This window comes from Alligator mississippiensis, chromosome 1 (assembly GCF_030867095.1).
Source record: "Alligator mississippiensis isolate rAllMis1 chromosome 1, rAllMis1, whole genome shotgun sequence".
NCBI classification, from domain to species: Eukaryota; Metazoa; Chordata; order Crocodylia; family Alligatoridae; genus Alligator; species Alligator mississippiensis.
Genome location: NC_081824.1, coordinates 292,484,954 through 292,512,480, shown reverse-complemented (window position 1 = coordinate 292,512,480; position 27,527 = coordinate 292,484,954). Strand labels below are relative to the sequence as shown.

Sequence of the window (27,527 nt, the reverse complement as noted above, 5' to 3'; positions counted from 1 at the left end):
GGTTTGTAAGTCAATGTGAGATTTATGATAACAGTGTGGAGAAATCATACCAAGTGATTTCAGTTTAATATTTAGCAAGCACTGAAAGTCAAGAACCAGGCTTGAGAAGTTGTGATCAATTATGAACAATCTCAGTGAAACAATACTAATCATCTTCTGTATCTAAAGCAGGGCTTCAGACTATTCTGTACAATGAATTTGTCACATGCGCAAATGCCACCTGGTGAATTCTGTTTGTACACAGCAACAAGACAACACATTTTCATCTAGCTTTTATATGAAGAATTTAATTATCTATACATGTAACTAATTGTAAAGGCTGTATTACAGTTGTTAAAGCTGCAGGTTTTATATATTTATATATTTTACATTCATATCAATGAAAATACTGAAGTGCAATTGAATAAGGAGCTTCACTTGTTCTTTGCACCACATGAATGGAGAAAAGGAACTCTACAACACCGCCAGAATGAATTTTAGGAATAAAAGGAATACATAAACAGAACACAACTATAAATGTTAAAGTAATTAGTAAACTGCTATATTGTGCTTGAGGCATGGGGAGATTTTCTGTGCCAAGAGCACCTGGCATTTCAAGAGCTTGTAACTAATATTTGAAAGACAAACATGGCGTAGGCTACAGCACATTTACTACATAAACTTGACTGTAAGCTCCATTTAATATTAATTTGTATAAATTCCACAGTCTAGTTAAAAAAATGTAAACATTGGAAATTAATTGCAGGGAGATATTTCTATACATTCTTTCTTGTCAGGATAATTACTTGTTCATAAAATGTTGTTCCATAGTCGCAAAAAGTAAAAATGGTAATAAAACTTCATCTAACAGGTTGAAAAAAAATCAGGTTAATTCTTTCTCACATACCACATGAATGTAGTATCCTACTGATTTCTGATATGAAAATGCAAAACAACAACAACAAAAAAGAAACCCAAACAAATCTGAGACAAACACAAAACAAATGTTTTCTTATTATTTGTAGCTACATGTAACTGTGCAAAATAAAATGTAATGTAGTAAGGCTAACAACACTATGTAAGGATAGCATCTGTCGCATTGGAAGGAAGTTAATTTCTTCTGTCCACAATGAATTACACACTCAACTAGGAACACCTGATACATACAATATAAGAACTACAAGGTACAAAAGACCTTTTCTGTCATTGGGCACATTTTAAGTTCTTTAAAAACTGATCTATTTCCTTCTGTTGTTTTGTTTATAGGAGAAAAGAAAACAAGACATATTGACAACACCAGACAAGTGGACAATAAAAAGATACATAAAGTCTCAGATTTATGGACATTTGGAACAATTTTAATAGCACATGCAGCATTCCTTGATAGTGGGTCTTTTTGCAAGAACAAAATTGCAATGAAGAAACTTAATTTATACTTTTCCTTTAAAAGGCTAAAATATACATTTAAAAATAATTTTAAAACTACTGAAAGCACCTGTGCAAAGGTGGAAAAATTAGTTCAGTAACTATGAAAGCCACAAAAGGACCCACTATCCTGTGTAATTTTTTTTTTTTTTTGTAATTTTGCTTCTATATCTGTAGATAATTAACTCAAACATTGTGATTACATGCAACTAATGTAAAATGAGGTAAACTGCTCTGCAGTGTGTTCTTCTACTCAGAAGGCAGTAGATGATCATGCTGGAAGCCACATGATCAAGGCTGCATCTCCCATCATCCCTCTGGGCAGTGATATGGGATAGTGGGTCTCTTTGAGGACTTTCAAGCCTGAGTGGGGGATGGACAACATATGATTCCTAGAAAAAGGAGGAAAACAACACATAAGCAAAACAAAACAATGAGCAAAATTCAAGCTAGGAAAATGAGTCAGGCATGTAAACAGCATGGTGCAAAAATGATAAAAGGGAACATGCCACAAAGGGAATGGAACTAAAAAAAACCAAACACAAAATAAGGTTTGCATTACAGAAGGTCTTCAAAGAGACTGGCAAGTGCAGCAGTGGCGAAGCTTTGAGTTCTGCAAACCACAGCAGAATCACAGCAATGCTGCATGTTTCTTTTTAAGATACTACCTAAGCAGTAACGGTAAGAGAGTAAGCAGGGACACTTACATTGCTGGCTGGGGTCCATATCTGTTGTCAGCTTCACATAGTTGGAGGGGAAGAGACCCACTTGTCCATTCACTTCTCCTTTCCACCAGTCTGGGTCTTCCTTGTTAAGGACGTTTATGATCTGGCCTTTATTGAATGCCAGTTCATCATCGTTCTGTGCAGTGTAGTCATACATGCCAATTACTTGGCACACTGTAAGATAAATGAACAGATCTGTGGCACTGGCAACATTTTAGTAACATATAAAATTATCTGTAAGTAGTCAGTTTAGGTTGCTGTAATTGCCTTGTGCAATAATTCTTCTTTCAGAAAACACTAAAAAAAAGAGATGGCCTAAAACTTCAAGGTCCCTTTCAGAAACTCAAATTACTTTCAGATTCAATACTAGCGTTCTACAGCCATTTCTTTCCAGTTTTATATTTATTTCATTCACAAAAGATGTGCTGTTTTTTTTTTTATGGGGGCAAAATCCCACACATTTTGGATCTTCTCCAGTTTTAAGATGCCTACTTTTTCTGTTAGAACTGGTCAGCTCACATATAACTGTAGGCATTTGATTTCTAAGCTCCACTTCTACCATACAGGCTCTTTTTTGAAATACCCTGTCATGAAGGGGGAGAAAACCTCCATCTCACCTCAGCTCTATCATATATTCTTGAAGCATTAAGGCCCACGGAGATGTTTTCAATATGAAAAATCAGAAAGGAGAAAAAAATAAGTCATTCAACCCATCCTTGTGCCACTGCAGGATTGTTGCCTCCAGTAAGTATTATTATCCTCTTATCATGAAGCTCGTTATATCTGAGCAGCTATTAGATCACAGTGGGCTTTGTGCAGTTACAATTGGCCAGTTTTCTAGCTTTCCTCCCTCATTCTCTGAGTCAGGCAGGGCTATGTTGTTAGCAAAAAATAAAAGCCACTCTCTTTTTTTCTCTTGTGATCTGTGTTCCAAGCAATGGGGATTTTGGTACATTGCCCGATCTTGCTGTCAGAAAACATCTATGATATTCAGCCTTAATTTCAATCCAGTACTCATTTGGACAGTTCTAAATAGCTCCTCTCTGTTTTGGGTATTTACATTTTTCAAATGATTTTATAACTTTTTAGTTATTTCTTTGCCTTTTACTCTTAATGAAAATCAGATGTTTTTAAGCTATTTTCCATTTTTACAGTGTGGAAATAATGCACATATTTCAGCAAAAAGTTGATATATTATAGATATAGCATTTAGATCCTTGCAAACGGAAAAAGGTAATCTGTCATTGGTCATTATGGCTAGGGACAGAAGTTACACATAAGCTGGTTCAAGTCATCAGAAACTGGTTTAAACCTGTAGCAGAACAGAAACTCAGTGCACATAAACCAGTTTCAAAATGGCTGAAACTGGTTAAAGATGTTGAATGTGGTATCAGACTTAACTGATTTAGGTCAAGCTGGTTATGAAACTTCTGACCCAAACCCAGTCCTGGTTCAAGTTAAATCACAGTCCCCCAGCATCTCAGCATGCTTTGCAGCCCTGGACTGGGCTGTCTGCTCCAGAGAGCGGGACTGGCTCTGCCCCTCTGCTCCCTAGCTGTAGCAGTGTGAGCTGGCTGACCGGGGCGGAGGGGGGCAAGCCTGGCTGGGTATGCAGCCCAGTCTGCAAGTGGGGTAGGACTGCCCCCCCAAGCAAACCCCAGCTGGGGTATAGGGCCAGGAAGGGGTATTAAACACCCCTTCCCCCGCTCAAACTTAGTGCTGGCTGTGACTGTGGACTACAATTCCCAGAAGCACCTGGAAGCAGGAAGTGGAAATAATGAGCAACACTGCAGAGTCCTGCAGCTGCAATTTTGTACTACAAATCCCAGGAATCTTGGGGGCAGTAAGAATAGGAAGCAAACACACAGCCCATACTGGACGTGCCAGAGAGCCATGCTCTAGTGCTCCCCGGCTTCTGGCCTGAGCCACTCACTGCAGGCATGTGGCTGCATTTTGTGAATGTCTGTTCACTTCTGTTTCAATTTAATCGCTGCAGTTTAGACTAACCTGCAAAGACTGAATCGATTCAGCCTCAGGCTTTTTCACTGTCTGCACTTAGCCTATTTGTCCCAACTGAAGTTGCATTCACCTAAACAAAATCTGAGTTTGGTTTGCCTAGCCAAGGTTAACAAGCATGCTTTTAAGACGCTCATGACGTACAGCACATCTACTCTTAAGTAGCTCAGCATTGAAAAGAGTAGAGAAACCGCATTAGAACTGGAGCCTTACACTCTGCTTCAAGGATTTGTAAAACTGAGCTAACAAAATTCTCATGAGTGTCTTGGAACAGATTAACAATATAAATGGTAAATAAAGGAAAAAAAATATTTAGCTACATAAGCCACGCCATACCTATTTTAAAAGTTAATGTGTGATAGTTCCTTCATTTACATCATTCATCTCCATCTGGAAAAAATTAGTCTTATTTTATTTTAGGCATATTGAAACCTGGTGTCGTCAATCAGTATTGCCAGAATTTAGAGAAAGAGCATCCACTGGGATTCTAAACTATCCTATAAAACATGGGCTTGGATCGGACCCTCAATCCCTTCATCAGCTACAGCAGCTAATGTGAATCCTTAAGCAAAAGAGCAATCCTTGATGGACGGTAGAGGACTGATGCTAGTTGATCCTATGACACCACTCTGAAGTTTGTTAATGGAGCTCTGAATACACCCTAACCCCATCCAGGATGCCCATCAGAATGCACCCAACTGTGATCACATTCCTGGCTGTGACAGCTCCAAAAGCAATGGAGAACTATGAAAAAGGAATGAACCTGTTCTAACCACAGCTGCTGTTAAAAAGCCTTCTGTGGGCTCGGTGGTTCTCTATGATATATCTGATATGTCAGTTTGAATCAGAATCCACATTCTTCTGCAATTCTCTCCAGATCAGCACAAGCCACACACACTATGAAAACAACATGCAATTATTTAAATAAGAGGATGGCTGGAAAGAAGATTCTTACTTTTAGCAGTATGGGAATGGAACTGACAAGCTTTAAAGGGAAAGTTCCATTCTTTCCCTAATGTTAGAAAAAAACAGAGCTCTTGATAGGTTTGGAAAGGAGCAGTGGGAAATGGAGAGAACCTCCAGGTACCAACAGGCAGAAAAATTCATGCAGGAGACTTTAAAATGCTGTCCAAAATCATGACGTCTGCATTGACAAAACCAGGAAAAAAAATATAACATAGAAAAATAGCGGGGCAGCAGAAGCAGAAATAAAATACAGTTACAAGAAAATCATTTAATGTTACCAGCCTCTAATTGTTCTTTCCCTTCAAACTCTAGACATGATGCTCTTACAGTAATTTATAAGACCCTCTGTCCCATCCTCTCTTTCATTTACTACCCCCAGCTACTTCTCTACTCTGTAGATATTTTCCCCAATATACAGCTTACTCCCCACATACATATATTACTCCTTTACACAGAAAACCTTTACATTTTGTTCTACTACCCCATACCTCAGACTTCTTCCTTTGAAGACACCTCTTAAATGCTCATCTACTAGTCAGGCCACATGATAAAGAGGTCACCAGTAATACAAAAGGGAAGAGAAACAGCTTCTTCTGATTTGAAGAAGCGTTACAATTCTGTTTATGATGTGGATAACATAAGGAAAATAATATCCTGTTTTGCATAAAAGATTTCTTAGTGCTTAACAAAGGTACCAGACTGTCAGTCCTGCAATACAAAAAAAACCTATCACCTCCATGCTGCCAACAGCAGCGAGAGGGAGTACAACCTTCAGTCTAGTCGATCTTTTGCTTCTCCCGTAAACCTACCAATAAGGGAGCCAACCAGCGCCATCTGGGACACTGGCTTCTCTGATTCAGTCACTCACTTACACCATGAACTGAAATAAGACTTATTTTGTCCTTTTTAACTTGGGTTGCTGAATACATTAGATGATATCTTTCAACCGTGGCTTACTGGGGCTAGATCTGAATTGTTAGTACCTCAGTATTCCATTATAATTTCATAATCTGGGTACTCTGGCATTTGAACCTTATGACTATTTTTCCTTAGATACTGGAAAGCAGAAAACCAAGACAGAAGTCATGCTCAGGATCAGTGTATATTTCCACATTTTTTATTCATGGTTAATTTGAAAACTTATCATCCAGAATGTAAAGCTTAGTTGTGAGATAAGAGACTGAAGAGATAAGGACTGAAGGGTCATGAAAAATGGACTTTCTTTTTAATCCTAGATCTAGCCCTGCCACACATTTGAAAGTATGGTTTATTACTGCTTGTGCTGGGTCTATAATGTACCACTCATTCCCTTCTTTGGTTACTAGTCATACATCCTTTTCTAGTCTTGAAACAAGATAGTCAGACATATTCAATGTTAACTCAACTGGCCCTCTCTCCCTACACCATCATATGATCAAAGATAGAAATGAGAAAACATTTTCCAAATGAACAAATTAACAATCAAAATATTTTGAAAGGGAACCCTGAAATCCAAGCAACTGTTATAATGGCCGTTAATTCTCTAGAAACATTCAGTTCTCACCTATACAAGGTACACAAACACATTTTGAGGACACTGCCACATTACTCACCTGAAGGTAATGTTGTTGATTTAGGTGGCTCAGTTGGTGTAGTTTTACTGGTACCGGGGCTTAAAAGTTTTACATAGTTAGCAGGAAACCATCCTATCTGTCGCTTTTTCCCTCGTGCCTAGTAAAAAAATAATTCTTTTAAGATTATTTACACATGTGAACTCAGCCTACATTTGAATTATTGTTTGAAGGTACATTGACTCCTTCAAAACAGACCAAATTATTTTTTAAAGAAAAAAACCACCTAATTTTATATTCAAAATGTAATAGTATTTGACCTTCCGCTGTGAGAAGCAATCTTTCAGATTCTCAACGTTTGTTTTTTTTTTTGCTACTAATTTGTCCTTTTTCTATTTAGGAAACATTGATTTCCCCATAAAATCATAGGAAGTTGGGCCGGAAGGGATCTTATAAGGTCATCTAATCCAGCCCCCTGCTCAAGACGGGACCATTCCTGACTAAACCATCCCAGCCAAGTGTCTATCCAACCTGCTTTTGAAAGTTTCGAAGGATGGAGATTCTACATTTTCTTCAGGTAGCCTGTTCCAATGCTCGACTTCAGTCAGAAAGTTCCTCCTAATCCCCAACCTAATTTTCCCTGCAGCAGCTTAAGGACATTGTTCTTATCCCTGTCTCCTACAGCTATAAAGAAAAGTCCATCTCCCTTATCTCCATAATCACGCTTCAGGAATGAAAGACTGTTATCAAATACCCGGACCTCCCTCAGTCTTCTTTTTTCTAGGATAAATAACCCTAGTTCTCTCAGCCTTTCCTCATAAGTCATGCTTCCCAGACCTCCGATCATTTTTGCTGCCCTGCACTGGACTCTTTGCAAACAGTCCATGTCCTTCTTGCAGTCCACCTCCGACCCTGCACTGGATCTACCCTGAGCCACTCATCTGGCTTGTGGGGCCAGGCATTTGAGCACTACTGAGCTAACAAACTCCAGATACAGCATTAGAAACATGTGATGCATGAAGATTTACCGATTTCTCCAAAATTTTGACCAGTGCTGAGACAGAAGAAGTGTTCGATGTTTTAGTTCAGATATCAAAATTGGGTGTTTATAAAACAAAAGCATCCTAGTACGATTCAAAAAAAGAAGTGGAATGGTATATGGATATCCAGAATATTCAGAGTTATTAATGCAAGCAAAATAACTAAATCCTATAGTTCTTGGTTTACCCTAGTTTAAAACTGGAGACTAGGACAAGACTTAACACTGGGGCAGATTACACATCTGCCTACCGCAATGTTCTCACACCTTCCCCAAACATCTGGAATTGGCTACAGTCAGGATGAGGGATCAGACAGCCCATGGGGCTGATCTGATTCAGTATGACAGACCCATTGTTTTTGTAGCATCTGTAAATAGCTGTGTTATTTTATCAAAGCAGCTCTTGATACTGAAGGAAATGAAGGAGGAGTCTGAACATAAAAGTTTTTTCTAATTCTAAACCTTTCTGAAACCCAGTGTCATATTGACAGCTGCTTAGTATAACTGTTTTTTGGGGTTTTTTCCCCAAAATAGTTCTTTTTCTTAGCTGGATAAAAAACTTTCCAATATGCCAAAGTTTTCTGCTAAAAGCATATAAGAAATAGAAAATCTAGTGCATTCTATAAAAGCAGCCATCTATGCAGTATTACATCTTTATCACCTACTCAATCCAGCTTCTTTTTAAATTTAATCTGAAGTCTGTTATTAATTTGTAAGTAGTTCTTTAAGACTTCTTTAAGCCTAACACAATGTAATGTTTCATACTGGATACTTGCATATTGAGGTAGGGCAAGTCACCCTGCCCTGCCTTCTGCCTGACTTCAGACCAATACCTCTCTTTACTTGCATATCAGTTCTACACTGTTTGCTTTCTTTTGTCTGCAAACAGTAGTGAACAAATGTTTGTTTCAATACTTACTCAGCCTCTCAGCTAATGACTGTGATTGTTCTTGTTTGTTCTGTACTTTTAGGACAATTTTGAATTAGAAGCAATACACTTAGGTTGCATTTTTTAAGTTATAAAATAAGAGTGACATACCAAGCTACTGAAACTGCACAGTGACTGAACCTGAAAATGCATTTTGCAGAGGAAAATATTTAGATTTAAATTATTTCAAATGGGTGAACAACAGAAATAATGTAATTTTGCTATTCTGGGTGATACCTTCACCACAAACATGCTTCACCTTGAGATGTTAGCTTTGTACTAAGATTCACTGAGACAAAGTTTCAGAGACCTCTTTACATATACTTGCTTATTTTAGCAATATTTTATTAAGGATATTTAATTATTTTTAAATAACTTCAACATTTTTCTAACATTGAATACTTTCTTTTGATAGCACTAACTCATTTTCACTTCTCTTGCATTAAACTGCGCTCATGCTGGGAAGGCTCATTAAAATGATAGTCCCCACTGAGACACAGTCCCATTCATTAAGTGAAAAACCTGAAATAGTGACAGACACTTCTAAAGCCAGCTGTGAAGATTCTTTTTAAAATAAATATAGGATATAGTCTCTTGAGTTTTCTTTTAGATTGAAATTATAAGATCTATTTCTAATTACAGTTTGCTTGCATTTTTTCCTTTAAAAAGATGGCTTAATCATGCTTAATTTTTGGTCCAAGTCCAATGGAGCAATGAGCAATGCATTTGAAACTGTTCCTCTTCTTCCTAAAGCCAGATGCATCGATCATCTGTTTCAGAGATTTGTAACTGCTGCAATAGTAGATTGCTCTTCAATGGCTTAAACTATTAGTGTTTAGAATATAAGAAATACACGTGATGGATAAAACTACGCCAACATTGCACGTCAGAGAGTCATTCTATATTACGTGGTCTGCTAGCTCTTGATTTACTTACTGAGGAGATTAATGGTGAAGAAAGGACAGATGGAAGAAATTAAAGACAAGATTCACAAAAGAACTTTGTTGTCTAAAATGGGACTCTGGACTTTTGCTTCCGCCTAAGGAACTATTCACAGAAACCCTGCCAAACTGCCTTGGGCTCCTGAGACTCCCCAGGTGCCTGTTTGTGTCAGAAAACCTACATAAGCATCTACAGTTCAGCAGTGTGTCTACTCCTCTCTCATGGATTAAGGTCTTTTGGATTCATAGACTACACATCATTGTGACTACATCCCCCCAAAGGGCCCAATACAGTAGAGGCACACTCCAAGCATGTCTAATACACACTGGAAGCACTGAACTCAGCATTTGCTGGCACTTCCATTCAAAGTGTGAGTTTTGGTCCCTGCTCCAGGGACTGCTGATGTATTTTGCACTAAAGTGTGTTTGGGTACAAATGCATAAACAGCACTGGGAACAGGGATCAAACCCTGAGGACTCCCCACTTCCACAGGTATGTCTTCCTCAACTGTGCTAGAAAGTCATCTTCTTTCTTGTTCTTTCTTTGGGCTCATGAATCTTTCACACCTATCTGCACAGCCAGATTTGAATGGACAGTGCTCATTCCCAGACTAGCTTGTAAGCTAGATGGTGACTAGAGCATTTACCTGAAAGGTGGAAGATTTAGTTATGAACTTCCTGACCTGTGAACTTGGGTGGGTGCGGAGATACTTGGCCACATCAAAACTTGGCCACAGGTGAGCTAACTAGCCCTGTCACTCAGCAGAGCTATGGGAAAATGGTTACACTGCTTCTGGTTCAGGAGGTAGCTCAGAGCAGTACAGTATATTTGAGGGTGCCACTGCCTGACACAACCAGTCTGTAGTGAAGGCATGTTTTTAGGCACCCAACTTGGGTTTATGAATTCCATTCCCAAATTTGGTTGTCACACTCCTAGGCACTGGAATGCTCTGTATTACCACATATTTGTGAACCTTACCCTAACTACTGGACTGGAGACCGACTAATTTTCCCAATGGAAGAAAGAAAAGAAAAGTTTAGAATGCCCATCCAGACCAAAGGAAACTGAGCAAGACTATCTGAGAAAACAGATTTGACTTAAAAAAAAAAAAAAATCTCTTTTTGCATCTTGCATCTTTCTTTTGCATCTTGCACCTATTGCAGTGGCTCCCAACCTTTTTTTGCCACGACCCTAAATCCAGGTCGCGACCCCTGCTGCTGACTCACTTATGCCCAGCGGTGCCAGCAGAGCCTGGGCCAGGCCGGGATCATGGCAGGCAGCGGCGGTGAGAGCCCCGCAGGTGGGAGGGGAGGAGTGGAGCGAGCGGCGGACCTCCAGCAACCCTGATTTGGGTCGCAACCTGAGGTAGGGAGCCAATGACTTACAGTATAGCAAAAGGCCTTGCTTTTACCTCTGGTGATATATTTTCATAAGAGCCAATGTGTGAATGTGTATTTTTGTAAATAAGTTAACTTGTAATATCTCAGATGAACAATTAGTAATGACATTTTATACTTCAGAAGGATGAATACATTAGAAGATTTGGATAAACAATTTCATAAAACCAAAAGAAGTCACTAACCTGAAGTTCTCCTTCCCACCATCCGCCTGGATTCTTTTTTCTGATGAGAATAAGCTGACCAGGAGCAAGGGTAAGTTGTTCGGGACCCGTTGCTGTGTAAGAGGCAATAACCTGGGCAATTTCTGTTAATTTGAGAGAAAGAAAATCTGCCATTTACTCCTAACCTGAAACCATGGAACCATATCCTAAGTTATTATGCAATATTTACTGTGTCATGTACCATTAGACCAGTAGGTCCATTATATACTTTTTGTCATTAGATTGTTTTTTATTTTTTACTTTAGTTTCTACTATTCAAGTCTGTGGAGGCACAAAAGTCAAAGATCCTGCTCCAAAGCATTCCCAACAACTTAACAAAACAATGGGAATAGTTGAATAGTCCCAAAAGAACATTGTGGACATGAAAGAGATAGTCAGGGGATAGAGGTTTCAGAGAGTGTTGATGACAAGAACAAAGACAGAGCTTTAAGCCAGTTAGGGTGGTAATAAGACAGCAATGAAAGGCAGGGAAATGTTAAACACAACCATTGCATTTTGCAAGGAATATTTTTATGACACTAATTTGGACAAACTTCACAAAGGAATAAGGACATTTTGGAAAAGCCACAATGGAAGGGTTGCAATAGTAAAGATGTGAAATAAGCAATGCATGAAAAAGGTTCTAATGGGAAGTAGACAGGAAATGAACATTTTGGAAGGGAAGAGGCAGGATTTATGAGGAAGCAGGTATTTAATATATAATTTAACAATTCTTGATAGACTTGTCTGCATGTTGTTTGCACAGATAGCCACTTCTGCACGGAACAGTCAGTCTTGGAAGGGTTTAACTTTTCTAACACACCAGAAATGGGAGACTCCACAGGAGAGGTCATACCCACACATTTGCAGATGTGTTTCTGCATAAAACAGCAGGAGGTGACCGATGGTAGAGAGGCATGTCTAAGAACCAATGATACAGAACTGAGAATTAGGGAAGCTATGAATGTGAATGACATTTTACTGGGGCAGTGTGGGGAGACAGAAAGACTGAGGGCTGAGAATTTAGGGAAAAGGAGCAAAGTAGTTACAGAAAAAAAAAGGAAAAATAGTAAGAGGTGTCATGCAGGCAGAAGAGAGGTTTTGAAGTCAGCAAATAAACTGAGACACAAAGAATAAAAGAGAGAGCATGTGTTTCTGACCAGCAAGAGTTTAGTAGAAACTTAAAGCGGAGACAATATATTATAGAAATACAGGGCGGGGGAGGAATGGGCAGGGGTGGGGGCAGAGAATCAAAAGGGGAAGTATTCAAAATGAGTAAAACAAGATATTCAGAATGAAGAGAGAGACTGACAGCAAGGACTTGAGATTGTGGGGAACAATGGCATTTTTAAATAGAAAGGAGAGAGGATAAAAGCGAGAAGCTGCTAGGGAGAAGGGCAAGGGCAGCTGGAAAGGCATAGAGTCCAAAGGGAGAGGTTGATTGATGAAAAGGGGAAGACTTCAGGGCTGCAGGTGGTCTCCAGGCACAGCTTATGAGACGTGAAAACAGCAGGGTGCAAGAAACATTTTTTTTTTTAGTCAGTTGGAAAATGGCAATAGGCAAAAGAGTCCTAGGAAGAGAATAGCCGATGGCTGTTGGCTTCACTCTGTGAAGCTCAACATTCAGCTACTGCATGGAGAAGCAGGAAGTTAAAGCTCTTCACAGAATGTTTTCAGAAAATAAAGAAATAGCTCTATAACATTCAGAATGTATTCTTTATGATTACCAAATGTTGGACATATGAGAAAAATTCCAATATTTTGTGCCAGTAGTGCACCTATATAGTACAACGGCACAACATCCTTCTCTGAATAAACTCCTTCACATCATTTCTCCTTCAGCTCTTGCATTGCTTCTGCAAATTCAGGAAGCAGCTATTTCTATTCCCCCACCCATTAACAGTTTCTGCTAAGAATACCCAGTCTTTCTGCTGCTCCTCTATTTAGAGTAAGTAGTGAAAACACCCCAACCACCTCACCAAATTTTTTTACTTCCTCTTGAGTGGGCAGTTAGAGGTAAACTACAAAAAAAACTGCTGACACCTCCATGCTTAGAAATATGCAGGGCCACCCCTCAGCTCTGTGGCATACTTTGAAGCAAGTTGTACAGTACCCCAGGAAGGCAGCCATAACCTAGACAGGGAGTGAATTTCAGCTAGGGATCTGCTATTACCAATCTGCAAGTGTGCATTCACTTCAGACAACTGTATTTCTGAAACCATGACCATTTAAAAAGTACAATGGTGAATCTTTACAAAATCCTAAAATAGCGGGCAACAGTCTCAAGAATGTAAATGACTAAAGGTAGCAACACAGAGAGAAAAACCAGCATGAACTCACTAAATACTTACAAGGGAAATTTAAAATCTATTTAAGAAGCAAATAATACCATTTAAAAACAAAAATGGTGCCATATTCAATAACTCACCAGGTTTCTTTCCTAAACTTCCGGTCTTTCCAGCAGTTCCAGGGACCTTAAAAGAGGGAAAAATATGATTTGTATACATTCATATATTTATTGCTATGGTATAATAAATGATTTGGGGACAGTATTTTGCAAAACAAGGATTTGAATAATTAGCAACTCTCTCAACCAGACTCTATCCTCAATAATTCTCAGCATCTCTAACAACAATCCATCCATCTGTAACAGTAAGTGTGGATTAAAAAAGGCACATCATGAAAATAGCTGATTTGATATGGTAAATTTTGTGGGCATCTATAACACCTCCCTCCCATACACAGACATATCCTTCCTGCCCTCATGGATTGCAAATACCAATGTTTCTCAAATTATGTAGCTTTTTAATTGCAATTGCAAAAATCTCTGGAGTGTATATTTCAAACTGTTTTGAAAGAGTAGCAATAATTGAGATCTTAAAATAGGTCCAAGGAACAAGTTAGAAACAACCACTTTTGTATTGCTCTTATCCCAGTTCTGAAACTTCTTCCAGAGGTAAATCATCATACCCAAAGAAGTCTTTCATTATCTAAGACGAGTTATGGGTCAAGGTATATCACATCCACTACTCTCCTCCCTTTCACAGAGGCTGCCAATTAATCATAGAAAGAAATCAGTAGGGGTGCACCAATAAAGATTTTCTTGACCGATGCCGATGGCTGATTATTAACCAGCCATATTGGTCAATATCAATCTGATAGCTGATTTACAGGAATGCAGCCCCACAGCTTGGAGAGCAGCATCTGATGGTAAATCTGGGAGGGGGGGAGCATGGGAGGGGCCAGATCAAGTCCCCCACAGTGAGGGAGGGAGTGGGGCAGAGGCTGGGGCAGGGGCTGCCCAGTTAGGGCAGTGAATGTGACCACAGGAGTGGGATGGAGCCGGGGGGCGGGGGGAGCTCCCCGCTGCTCCACACACCCCCATGGGAAGCATGTGCCCCCTAGATTTGTGTGTGGGGCAAGGGTGGGCTGCCTGCTGCAGACTTGTGTGTGGGGCCAGGGACTGCACCAGCTTCTTCCTGGTGGTGGGGCTGGGCAGGACACGGTGGTGCTGGGAGGGATGGCTATGGGTTATAGCCACCCCAAAATTCCCTGCAGCCACCCCTCCAAGTGTTCTCCATAAACATGTCCACGTACCTGTGCATTCAAAACAGATCTTAGTCAGCAATGTCACTGATAAAAGCACCTGGGCACTAAGCATCCTTATGCCTCCAAACTCCAGGTTTACAAGCTGGGAGGTTTCAACCACCTCTCAGCTCCTTTGTCACACAGAATTGTGATTTTAAGAGGTTCCACAGTAGCAGGAACGGGGTAGTGGAGGTTGGGTCATGATATATTATAGTTATGGATAACTTCTTGAAGAACCAGTTTCTCTAAGGTAAATATTCATAGATTGTAATAGACTCACAGATGCATAGTCACCACTGGGTGAGAGAATGCAGAAAGGATGAGAGGATTAAGAATGCATATGAACTGGGAGCTGCTGATATGCTAAGATAAACAAAAGATCCCATTAACAGCCCTGAAGTTAACACACGAAGGTAGTCTAGAATGTAAAGACCCCAAGTTATGGAAGGGTACAATGGTGCTGACATGTTCATCAGAGGCTTTTTTAGATCTTCAACAAGCATGCTCTTTTGACATAGGTAGCCTGCTCACTTCCACACCGAAACAGCAAATGTATGCATTGGGAAGCAGGATACTGTTGCAATTCTGAGCGTATCTGGACACGGTAATACACTTATTGGTTGTTGTAGAGAGTGGTTTCTGAAATCCAAAATTTCCTCAATCAAGCTGCACCGGAATCCCAGCTGAATTTCCTGTGAATCCTTACTATGACTGAAATTGGGAGAAATGCAAAGAAAGCCTGAGGACAGAATTACACATCTATCTAAAATGGATCTGAAGCTCTCACCCCCTTCTGAAGGAATGTTGTATGCTATTAGAAGGAACTGGGAATGCCAATAGGATCCAGGATAAGGAGACCCTATTTGATGTTACAGCTTCATTTATGGAATACTTGTGCCTGTCCACTAGTTGTACCCCGAAAGGACCTATCATCCTGTTTTGTATCCCTGAAAATGAACTGCAATGTTTTAGTGGGTGGAGCAAAAATTACATAACTTTGCAGTATCTTGCTGTAATGGAGTAGAATTTGTTCTGATCATTTAAGTATTGTACTATACATTTTTCCCCAAACTGAAAAACGAACTATAGCCATATACAAGCTCCAATACTGCAGATACACAGTCAACAAAGAAAGCTGGATCCCATAAATATAGAAGCCAAGACTTTAAAAATAAATGCATAAACTTAGGCTGTGTCCAGGCAAGCGTGGCTGTGCAGTATGTGGCACTGCAGACATGTCTGGGGGTCAAAAAATGCAGACATGGTCAAACAAAACCACACCAAAAAAAGCGAAGCGGCCCATGCAAGGGAAGCATGTGCCACTCAAAACCAGCCAGGCTGGCCAGAGCCAAGCTTCGGCTGCCAGCCAGGCTCCGAGCGGCCTGATTGCTGCTGCTGAAGCCCCAGAAGGGCCCCAGGTAAGGCTGCTGGGACCAGCCCAGTGCTGGCCTCTGCCTCCTCTACCCCACCCAGGGTAACCTGCCATGCACCAGAGGGCACATGGCATAGGAGATTCCTGGGGACAACTAGCAGTGGCACAAGGTCCCACTGCTAGTTGTCCCCAGGGAACGAAACATCCACGCTCATGTAGATGCAGTCTTAGGTTCTCAAAATCCTTACTTATGTACCCAAATCTAATACAAACAAGAATGTAGAAGCCTAGCTTCAACAATTCATTTTTAAAGATGTGATCATATTATCATCTTATTTAACAAAGTAGAAAAGAACTGTCCTACATTTCTCATCTTGTGATGAATGACAGTTTTCTCAGACAGTGATATTGAGATCCTGAGGTAACTTCCACTGATCAGCTGAAATTGTATTCTCAAATAGCTGAGACACTGCTAAAAGACCTTGCAGTGAGAGGAAGTTTAGTTTATGTTGAGATATCCCCCCAAAACACACAAAAGTTGTATTTTATTGCCCTTCTCTTTAGTGATTATAGTGTTAAATGTAAAACCACACCTCTGATTTGGCTCTAAAGGACTACCGTGTGGGACACTTCAAACTATGTAAGCGATACAGGAATGGCAATTTATATAGAAGGCTTATAACCATAGTTTTTCCCCCATGTTCAATAAAGTTGTAAAACAATCATATGAAGATTTTTTTCTGATTTGAAATTACACATATTTCAAGATAATAAGAAGCACAAATGAAACATGGAAAGGGAGAGATCTTATCACATGTCAAAAATCACTTTACCTCTGAATCTTTGAGTCTCACATAATTAGAAGGAAAGACTCCTGATTTATCACCCAATGTTCCTGTCCACCAGTCACCATCTTTCTTTGTCACAAGAATCAGATCTCCTTGTTGAAAGGTTAAGTCTCCTTGTTCTGAACTCTCATAAGTGTACATAGCAATGTATTCTGGAGAAGACAAATAATTAGAAAAAAGGAGAAAAGCTTGATCAGTATAATTTGTAAACCCTACCTTTTGAAAGAAGAATCATAATTTAATACCGTCTGTCAATGGCAGTGGTTCTCAGCCTTGTTAGACTCAAGGTACCCCTCTGAAAGTGCCAGCTCTTAGTTTTCACTTGTTTCTTGACTACAGGAAAATAACAGAGCAAACTTTCTGTTGCAAAGAACTCAGAAAAACCACAACAGGTCACAAGGTTTTTTATACTATTAGAAATAGCTGCATTTATACTGTGAATTATGTGCAGGTGTTTGAACATTTAATATTGCAGGGCATCTCATGGCTCCCTTAAAAGTTGCTCATGACACCCTGCTTGAGAGTCACCAATCTACAAGTCAGTTTACCATTTTCTTTCCTAAAGCTTCTGTGTGGGCAATATTTCATGCTAAAACATCAATTTTTTTCTTCATAAAAAAGATTTAATATTTAATTTCTGAAACGAAAACTGTTCCAGGATTAAACGCCTTGAAAGCTTTTCACAGTTAAAATCTTCTAGTACATTTAATTAAACTAGCCACAAACTGCCAACATGATCAAAATGTATACAGACTCTTTTTCTTAAAAAAGTTTCAGCTGAATATTTTCTATAGCTTCAACTGTATGTTGAAAATTAGCATTTTCAGTCTTGGGGATAGAAAACCCCAGTCTGACCATCTGTAGATAGTCTTAATTTTATATATGTTGCTTGGCTCTCATGTACAATGAATTCTTTCATTATTGAAGCTTTGTATAGAGAATGCACATCTCATTACACCCTACACAACAGATGGCTTGCAAATGTTACAACAAAACTGGAATACATACTGTTTTGTTAAAACATGGTCAGCTACTTAGTATTCAAGTGCAAAAAATACTGAAATAGGCTGACACTGACAAATGCAAAAAAAAGAGAAGATTCATGGTTAAGAGGGTAAATGTGATTCTTAGACTAATCAAGAGCATGCCACCAATGTGCAGAGATACATAACATATTCCCAAAGCTAATATCTTCTAAAAACCACTGCAAATTATACACTCCACTTATGTGATGAGATTTAGAGGCTGGCATGGTAAAAAAAAAAAAGGGAATGAGAATTTTGCAGCAGCCTGCAATTCTCATATATGTTTGGATTTTAACTCTGACCCAAAAGCTTAATTCTGTTGCTGAAAAGCAAACAAATGTAGAGCAAATATTGTTCTCTAAGATCTCCTACCTAGCATATATTTACACCCCCCCCCCCCCCCAGTAGCTTGTAATTTCTCTAAGAGGACAGACACAAAGGTATCAAAATCTATACAACACATTTTTTCAAAATTAATATTTGAAAGTATATATTCTTAAAAAGTACTCATATAATCAAACAGCACACTATCAAAGTTATGACTAAGGACACATTTCGCTTAAATCCATATGGCAAACAGAGGGACAGTATTTGTTATTTTGGCATTTGCTTTCTAACAACATTAAAAAACATAAAGCAAAACACATTTTAGATTCTTTCTACAATTTCACTCTCCATAACAGAACAATTTATAAATGTTCTTTTTAATTTTTGTATTATTCTTAGCAGTAGCAAAATACAGATGCTATTACAAGAAAAGTAAATGTGTTAAAATTGTCTGAAGTAATTTCTAGTATTTTTTTAATCAAATGTAGAATTCTAGTTAGAAATATAAAGCATTGTGAAGAGGTCTGCTGCTCTCAAGACATTACTATTTTATAGAGTAAATTTTGATTCACACATACATGAGAGTGTGTGCATGCATGCACACACACACACAAACACACACAACTGCCCCACCCCTACCCCAAGCTTTCATCCTTTGCTCTGTGTCCTTCTTTGGTACCCTTCTGCCCCACCTGCATGTGAAAAAGAATTCAAAATTTAGCTGAGTCCCAGGGGTACACCAAGAAAGATCTATCTCATGTCATCAATTAAAAAGTGAAAGCCCTGTAACCTCCACGCTGATTCTAGGTAAATATCTAGGACAGTGATCACCAACCAGTCAATCTCTATCGACCAGTTGGTTGTGGAGTCTCTGTCAGTCGATCTCAGTCTGTCTGAGGCTAAGTGAGTGGGGTCTGAGCCTGGGTGGCTCCTACAGGGGCATGGGGGGCAGAGACAGTAGATTCTGGGATGCCTAAAAGTGATCATCACCATAAAAACGTTAGAGACTACTGAACTAGGACATGAGAGGTAGGGTAGACAGTGTCCCTTCCCAGTGTCATGTTGATGTCTATTATTTAAGTCTTCCCATGCATTTGTCCTGCATACCCTAGTCAATACTGATATGTATGCAATTCAAAAAGCTTAATGAAGTCATTCCTACTTGTTAATTATTTTACACAGTTAATGGTCCAGGGAGGTCAGAATTAAAAATAAAGACAACACAAATGGCACTGAAACTTTTATAGCATTTCAGGAATCTTCATTAACCTTTTGGTGGGCACAAGTATTGATTTAGCATCACTTTTTAGAAAGCAGCGGCATTGGTCTACCCCAGGGGTGGGCAATTATTTGGGCTGGAGGGCCACTTAGGGAGTTTTGGTGAGCTGTTGTGGGTCCGGTCAGCACTCCCCACCCCTACAACAGCTCACCAAGACTCCCTAAATGGCTCTGCCCTGCACTTGGCCAGGTGGATGGGACAGGACCACTGGCAGGCGGGTAGCAGCATCTGGGAGCAGCATAGGTGGGCAGGGCTGGGGCCAGGATCGATAATACTGGGCAGTGACAGCACAGAGCCACAATCCAATCCTCGCATGCCCATGTGATGGGTGCTGGTTCCACAGGCAGGGAGTGTGGGGAGCAGATCACACCTCTGCCCCGGGCCCCTGCCTGAGTCATCACTCAGAAATCTCAGGGTCTCCATGGAGATCAGCCTGGGACTTGTGTGGGCAGGGTGTGCTTGGCCAGGCAGATGGGATGGGCTGTGAGTGGACAGAGAGCAGGGTCCAGGAGTGGGACAGGTAGGTGGGGCCTAGAATCTGGATTGAAGGGCCATGACAGTGCTGGGCTCCCTGTATGCCTTTTCCCACGGAACCAGCATCCGTCACTGGGACACGCAGAGAGCAAATCGTGGTTCTGCACTGGGCACCAGACTCACACTGTCACCACCCCCAATCCTGCCCTGAGATCCTGGTCACAGCCCCACACCATCCGTCCAGCCATGCACCCTGCCCGCCCGAGGCCCAGGTCAGACTCCATGGAGACCCTGCCCAACCAATCAATCCAGCACTCTCAATGATGGGTGTGGGGCAGACAGGCTGCAGTGCCTAGGCAGCACGGCCAAGTCCAGCCATGGTGCAGACTAGCAGTAGCAGCTGGAAGGAACCGCCACTGCTGGGAAGCAAGTCTAGCTGCTGCACTGCCCTAGCCCCACTGTGCGCCTGGGGGCTGCAGAAGTAGCTGCACATCACATACCCCAGGCTACCCACTGCACTGGTGGGGCTGAGGGACCCACTAGGGACTGGAGAAAATCTCTTGGTAGGCTGGATCTGGTCTGCAGGCTGCATTTTGGCCACCCCTGATCTACCCAATATTCAAATAGGGAACAGTGCTCTCACAGAAACTGAATGATTAAACGTATTCAAAGAAACATTCTGAAAGGGGACACTGCTTTTTGAAGCTAAGCAATGAATTAAATTAATAGCCTTGATTATCCTAAAGCCTTCATATTCATTTAAAAAGAATATACATCTTTCACAAATCTTCAGATGGTGTGCCCATCCCAAGCCCAGTAACATACCAAAATTGGGGGTTATTTCCAAAATGCTTATAAATGGCATGACAAATATTAATGCTATTATAAATAATTTGAAATTACTTTATATATATTAGTAACATTATATGCAGGACATATTCATAGTCACCCTCCTGGAGGTTATCATAATTTTGGGGGTAAGTTCAAATCTATATTCTAAATATTAGTGGAGCTGATTTTGCAAGGCATGTAGTACCACCAACTCCCACTGGGTCTATTAAACATTTTTTTAAAATTAACAACACTACTACCAATCAATTTTAATTCTTACCTTCACCTGACATAGTAGATTTTGCTGCTGGTGATGCTACTCTTTTTAAGCTAGCAGGACTTTCTGAGGAACCAGAATCCATGCTTCAGAGAGAAAAATTAAAGCATTAACATCTCTAAATTTAATAAAATATAAACTATCTTAATACATATACCCTGCAATGCATTTTAAGCTACCAAGTATCAATTTGACAAAGAAAGATGACGAAATCTTTATTTAATACTTCAGCATAACAATAGTCTGAATGATATACACAAATGCAAACATGCTCTCATCCCCTCTCCTCCCAACAGAAAAATCTACATGTATTTCCAGTAGGGGTGCACCGATAGAGATTTTGGGGGCCAATACCGATAGCCGATTTTTAAGGAAGCAGATCACCTGATACTAATCCGATTTCTGATACAGCTGCGTGCATCTGATAAGTATGTCGTGGTAAAAGGGGAGGGGAAGGGAGAGGGAAGGGGTGTGAGGGTGCAGATCAACACCCGCACGGTGAGGGAGGGAGTGGGGCTGAGGTAGGCGCTGTGCAGCTGGGGCAGGGCACGCGCGGGATGGAGTCACGGCTCATCTGGGGGGAATGGCAGCTCCCGCTGCTCGTCTGGGAGGGCACTGGGGGGGGAGGTATGTGCCCTCAGATCTGAGCTGGATGGGCCAGGCAGCCTGCAGTGCTGCACCTGGGATGGGCGACAGCGGTGCTGGGAAGGGGGCTATGGGGGGGCTCCAACCACTCCAAATTTCGCAATAGCACCCCCATAGCTCCCTCCTAGCACTGCCACCTGCCCTGACAGCAGCACAGCACGGCCCCAGCCCACAGCTGCAACCCAACCGGCACATGAAAATCTGGACGCACATGCCACCCCCACCCCCCCGTGCCCTCTCAGACAAGCAGAGGGAGCAGCCAGAGGAGTGGTGTGCAGTGGTGGGAACCTCCCCCCAACATACCTCCAGATGAGCCGTGGCTCTGTCCCACACCCACATGGGCATTTATCGGCCAAATTATCAGCCACATCAGGCCAATTTCTGATATAGTCAATTTTCTTTATATCAGTGCCAATCCAATATCAGACCGATGCACTGGTGCACCTCTACTTTCTAGTTTTCACTGCCAATGTGAATTTTGCTTTTCTGTTACATACTCTGTTAGAATACAATCTGTCTGAAACAATGCCAGCCTTTCACAATGTTTTTTTTCAGTTTCTAAGCAGTGTGCTCTAAAACTAAAGTTTGAATCTCCTCTACAGTAGATAGTACAGAATTGGTTGCAGTTTATCTTTGATGATAACAATCATTTTTCAGTTGTATGGAGAATTCTCAAGCTTGGTTCTGTATTTGGTCTACATAAAACAAATAGTGCCTCTTTTAATACCTTTTTTCCCCTGAAGTGACTATATAAAAAGTGGCACTATGTTAGCCAATGGCTCTGCCCCCTAGTATTTATTTAATGCTTTTGCTTAAATACGATTTTGCTAATTTTGTTACTCAAAACAGGCAAAAGAAAATTAGTTGTATCCTATCCTCGTTTCTACATCAACAGAACTGTAAGCTAAGTTCACACTTCATATCTCAGGCTGGCACTTAAAAAAACAAGCCAAGAAAACTAAAATTAATTTTAACAAAATCAGCTTTACACTTTAAAGTGTAGCCTACAAATATATGTATCTTAACACTTTAATGTTTAAACAAAGTTTTTGTGAATTTTAACAAAGCCAAACTGAAATACCTTGTTGACTTCCTTATTGGGCCTGAAATAAGCTTCACATATGATTTAGGAAACCATCCTTTTTGACCTTGGACCTCTCCAAACCACCACATATCTTGCTGCTCCAGAACTGTTATGATATCATTTTTGTTAAAATTAAGGTGGTTGTCCTTCTTGGCTCTCCAAGGATACAAAGCCTGTGCTTGAAGCCCTTCTACTTTTTCACCCTAGAGTGATGAGAGGAGAACATTAAATTAGGCAGTGCCTTTTGCAAGAAGGCTGCTTAAAAAAAAAAGATATTCTGTATCCAAAAATGAATGCAGCAACACATATAGGTGCATTTAGTCTCTATTAAAATGTTTTTTCTCCCAATTGAATAAACCAAATAGACCAGTTAAAAATACATGCATTGTACACTGAGCTGAATATGTTAATACTAATTACCAGTTTTTATGTCCATTCTTATTAAGGGGAACAGGCTATAAACACTTTGTAAGAATAGTAGTTTTCAACAAAATATTTTATCTCATTTTCTATACTTCTGTCATAAACCTCTATAAATAAAGAGACAAGCCTTCCTGACAAATGGCTTCCAGGCAGCCTCGCAGCAAAGAGTATGTGAAGGATATATGTTTGCTGGAATGTATTCATTATGCTCTTCTGCATTCTAGTTGCTTTATGCAGCTATGGTACCTAACGTATTTCAGAACGTTAAGGAAATGGATTAGGACTACCAGGATTACCTTCTTACCTTGCATACAACACACACTCCCCCCCCACCCCACCCCCCCAGGCCAAAAAAACCAAAACAAACCCAACTCCTGGAAATTTCAGTGCATGTTATATGGAAGAAATATAGTAAGAACAGTTCCTATCATAAAAGCAAAAGTTAAACTAAAATCAGTGCATGACTCACAGGAAACAGAAAAGTGAGCAAGTTCTACTCCCTATCTCTTGCTACTCAGTGGGCACATCTACATGTTCAATAATGCACCATAGTTACTGAGCATTAAATTTAGTACTTGGTTAACCAAGTATTGAATCGATGCACAACAACTTGTGCTACCGCACAGTAGCACCAGTGCACAGGTTTTTAGTGACGCTTCCTGTACAGCAGCTTGTTAGTACAGTTTTTGCCCAGCACGCTACTATGAAGCATTATTAGGCTACTGCACAGTTAGTGTCTCAGGTAGATGAACCCAGTTACAAGGAAAGATCTTTTTTCCTTCATCCTGCCTTTCAAAAACAAGGTGTGTATTATATTCTGGGGTGTGTTGTATGCAAGAAAAAGATGGTACTGGGGTCTAAATGACTGCTTGCAGGGTTTGGATTGAAGTTCCAGGAATTTCTAACTGCATTTTGCCACTCCTTTCCTGTAAGACTTTGGATCCTCTTTCCATCTTGAAATAATTTTCCCATATTAAAGGAATACTGCAAAGACAGCTTCATGTTTGTACTTTGTTTGAAAAAGTTAAAATGCTACATCAAGCATTATTCTTGAACAATTATAGCCACTTACTTGACCCAGGACAGGAGAAGGAGATGATCCAGTTACAGTGGCTGGAGTGAAGGCTGATCTTTGCCGCAGCTGTCCTGCACTTGGAACAGTTAAAGATGGCTGGGTTGCCCAAGCATCCCAGTTATCAGTTTCTGGCTTCTCACTAGTGCTAGTTGGCCACCTGAAAATAAGAAACCAATGTTATTAATTTTTCATTTCTACCAGTACATCCACTTCTGCATCCAAACAAGCACTGTGCTGGTAGAAAAAATATTGATGCTGGACTTCTATTGTTTAGGGAACTGGTATAACTACACCAGCAGACTGTGTCATTAGTAATACAGTTGAAAATGAACATATGCCAGGCTGTGCCAGTTGAATATGAATATATTATAGACTAGTTTTGCTGGTAAAAACTTTGCATTCTAGACTAGGCCAGTGGTTTTCAACCTTTTTTCATTTGCAGACTCCTATAAAATTTCCAATGAAGGTATGGACCCCTCTGAACTGTAAGTGTGGGTATTCACATACTTTTCATTTATCATAGTCATCTTTTGCGGCATCCTTAGACAGTCTGCAGACCCCCACAGGTCTGCAGACCACAGGCTGAAAACCACTGGATTGGGCCTAAAAGCAAACAAAACTGATCTCTGTTGGGCCTGTCATATAAAGAACAGATTTAATGGTGGAAGAGTTCTAAGATTCAGTGTGCTTGGGTACATTTTAGATCAGAAACTGGTTCTAACTTGTATGGGTTTTATTTAGTCTTCTATGATAAGCTAAATCTATGTATGGGATCATCTTAAATAATCAACCAGCCCATAGATATAAGTTCCCATTCACTATCAGTGCTTTAGAAAAAGGAATATTTACAATACTCAACCAAAGTAAAGGAAATCCAGTGTCACCCTACCCTCAACACACACATTAAGTTAAAAGCAACAAATCATCCTGAGAGTGTACAGAAAACATCTACATTTAAATGAAATTCTTGTTCCTGGCTTTTGTGCCATTCATTTACAATATTTACTGGAATTTAAGATGACCCTGAATATAAGATGACCAGCCAATAATTTGATTCTATACATGGAAAATTTATAAATTTGTTATAATTTTCTATGTATAGAATCTACTTATCGGAGACCCATCTTTAATTCAGCCCCTGCACTGCTGCAGGGGGCAGGCAGTGGGGGGCAGCAGGTGGTGTGGGGAAGGTCAAGCAGCTTGCTCCTTCTTTATGCTTGCTCTTTGCCACCTCTGCCCCCTGTCAGCCCCCTGCAGCCTCAGGTTCCCCCTTCCCCTTCTGTTCCCCCTCCTGTCGCTTCCCCTTCTGCTTCCTTGGTCCCTGTATTTTTATAAGACCCCCCCCAACACATCCTCCCAGCCTCTGCTTCCCCCACCTCCCCCTACCCTTGTTCTGTGCTGGCAGGCTCCATCCAGGCTGTAGCTTGGGTCACTGAACACGGCCCAAGCCCCTGTAGCATCTGTGCAAGGCTAAGTGCTACTGTTAGGGACCATGCTGGGGCCAGGCTCACTACCCCAGGCTGCAGCATGGACAGAGCCTTCCAGCATGCAGCAAAAGTAAAGGAGGAGGGAAATGCCCAGGCAAGGGAGCAGAAGCTGTGTACAGTGGGGAGAAGGGGGAAAGAAGCTACAGAGGAGGAGATGGTGGGGTACAGGGGCAGTGGGGTGGGGGCAGGGACAGAAAGCAGCTGGAGCTATGGCCCTGACCCCAAGTAGAAGATGAAGCTCATGCTGCAGCAGCTGCCTGCCACCCCCTACCCTTGTACGGGATTCTAAGACAAAGGGCTTCCCTCCCATGTTAAATGGGGGAAAAATGCATCTTAGAATCAAGTAAACATAGTAATATTACACTACACACTGAAGCAATGCCTCACATTCACACCCACACAAAGCCTCACTGCACCAAGTGTCGTACAATCATGGTATGCAGTAAGCACCGTGGGCTGCAGAGTGTTTTTTTTTATGTTCTGTTGCATTAATTTTATGCAAGGGCATTAAAAAATGCATTATTCCCCTAAGGCCAGAACAGCTTTGCCCTGAGCCTGTTTTCTTTGTAATAAACTTCCTTTTGTATTTATTTGTTGGACTGGTACAGTGGAAGCATGTCTTTTACTTGGAAAATCTTTTTCTCTGAACGTTGTATCCTGTTGCTGAAGGAGTAAAATATTTTACTTAAAAATGAAGGAGAAAGGAGTTACGGAAGCAGCTCCTACTAGAGACGGTCAATCATTTATTCTTTTAAAACATGTTATCTGTAGTGTCCTGAGAAACTCATTTGCCATGTTAACTGTCTGCTTGCTTCTTATCCTAAAGCATGAGTAAATTATCAGGAATTTTAACTTAATGCAAATTAACTACCTGAAAACCAGCTTCATCTCAGCCCAAGTGCTACTCACAACTACCTGCCCCCCCACCAGACATACGTTGAGCTGAAGTCTGCCCAGTTGTTGGCGGTGGTTGTAGTAGATTCTGTAGAAGCTGGTGCTGCCAGAGATGTGGGAGTTTCACGCACAGAAACTTTAGGTGCAGCTGTAGTGTCAGGTACTGGTTTAACAGAAGCTGGGACTTCATTATCAGGTATTTTCTCTGCATAGTTTGCAGGGAACCATCCAGTCTTTCCCTTCAGTTCACCTCCAAGCCACCCTGGTTCTCCAGTCTGGCTTTCATCTACCTGCAGGCATGTTAAGACACAACGATCACAAACATGACATACAAAATGGGTGGTTTATTTAAAAAGTCCAGCTCCTGTTCAGCTGATTATGTTTCTCTAATTACTGTGAAACTGCACTTTGTTACAGAAGTAAATGATTCATTTGGGCAAACGTTAGTAAATGTTACTCTTTCTTTAATTCATGGGTGTCAAACATGCAACCCCCAGAGCTATATCACCTGGCCCCCAGTGCTTCCCACAGGTCTTAGAGTGACCCACAGGCAGCATGCAGAGTGCTCTGGACAGCCTTGTGTGCTGCACAAGGAGCCCATTCCAGATTGCGTCCTGGAGCATTGGAGTGGCTGCCACAAGCAGCACAGCTTCAGAGTGGCCACAGACCCATGCAGAACAGCTATTGCAGCAGCGGCTCCGAAGTCTTGTAAAATGGCCCCATGGTGG

At 40.8% G+C, this 27,527-nt stretch overlaps 1 protein-coding gene across 2 annotated transcripts in view; it reads right to left on the bottom strand.

Annotated features, from left to right (window-relative positions):
- Positions 1-27,527, bottom strand: part of ITSN1 (intersectin 1) — a 186,540-nt gene that overhangs the window by 27,925 nt on the left and 131,088 nt on the right. Inside the window, exons 20-29 of one of the 2 annotated variants that reach the window (XM_014599130.3) lie at positions 26,842-27,089; positions 24,416-24,575; positions 22,918-23,123; positions 21,195-21,277; positions 16,964-17,130; positions 13,599-13,644; positions 11,153-11,274; positions 6,704-6,821; positions 2,112-2,303; positions 268-1,796 (exon numbers count right to left, since the gene is read on the bottom strand). In XM_014599130.3, coding sequence (XP_014454616.1) covers positions 1,795-1,796; positions 2,112-2,303; positions 6,704-6,821; positions 11,153-11,274; positions 13,599-13,644; positions 16,964-17,130; positions 21,195-21,277; positions 22,918-23,123; positions 24,416-24,575; positions 26,842-27,089 — 1,344 coding nt within the window. In that variant the 3' untranslated portion in view covers positions 268-1,794. Of the gene's footprint in view, positions 1-267; positions 1,797-2,111; positions 2,304-6,703; positions 6,822-11,152; positions 11,275-13,598; positions 13,645-16,963; positions 17,131-21,194; positions 21,278-22,917; positions 23,124-24,415; positions 24,576-26,841; positions 27,090-27,527 lie in introns of those variants that run through there. The other variant, XM_006259443.4, reaches the window with a different exon arrangement.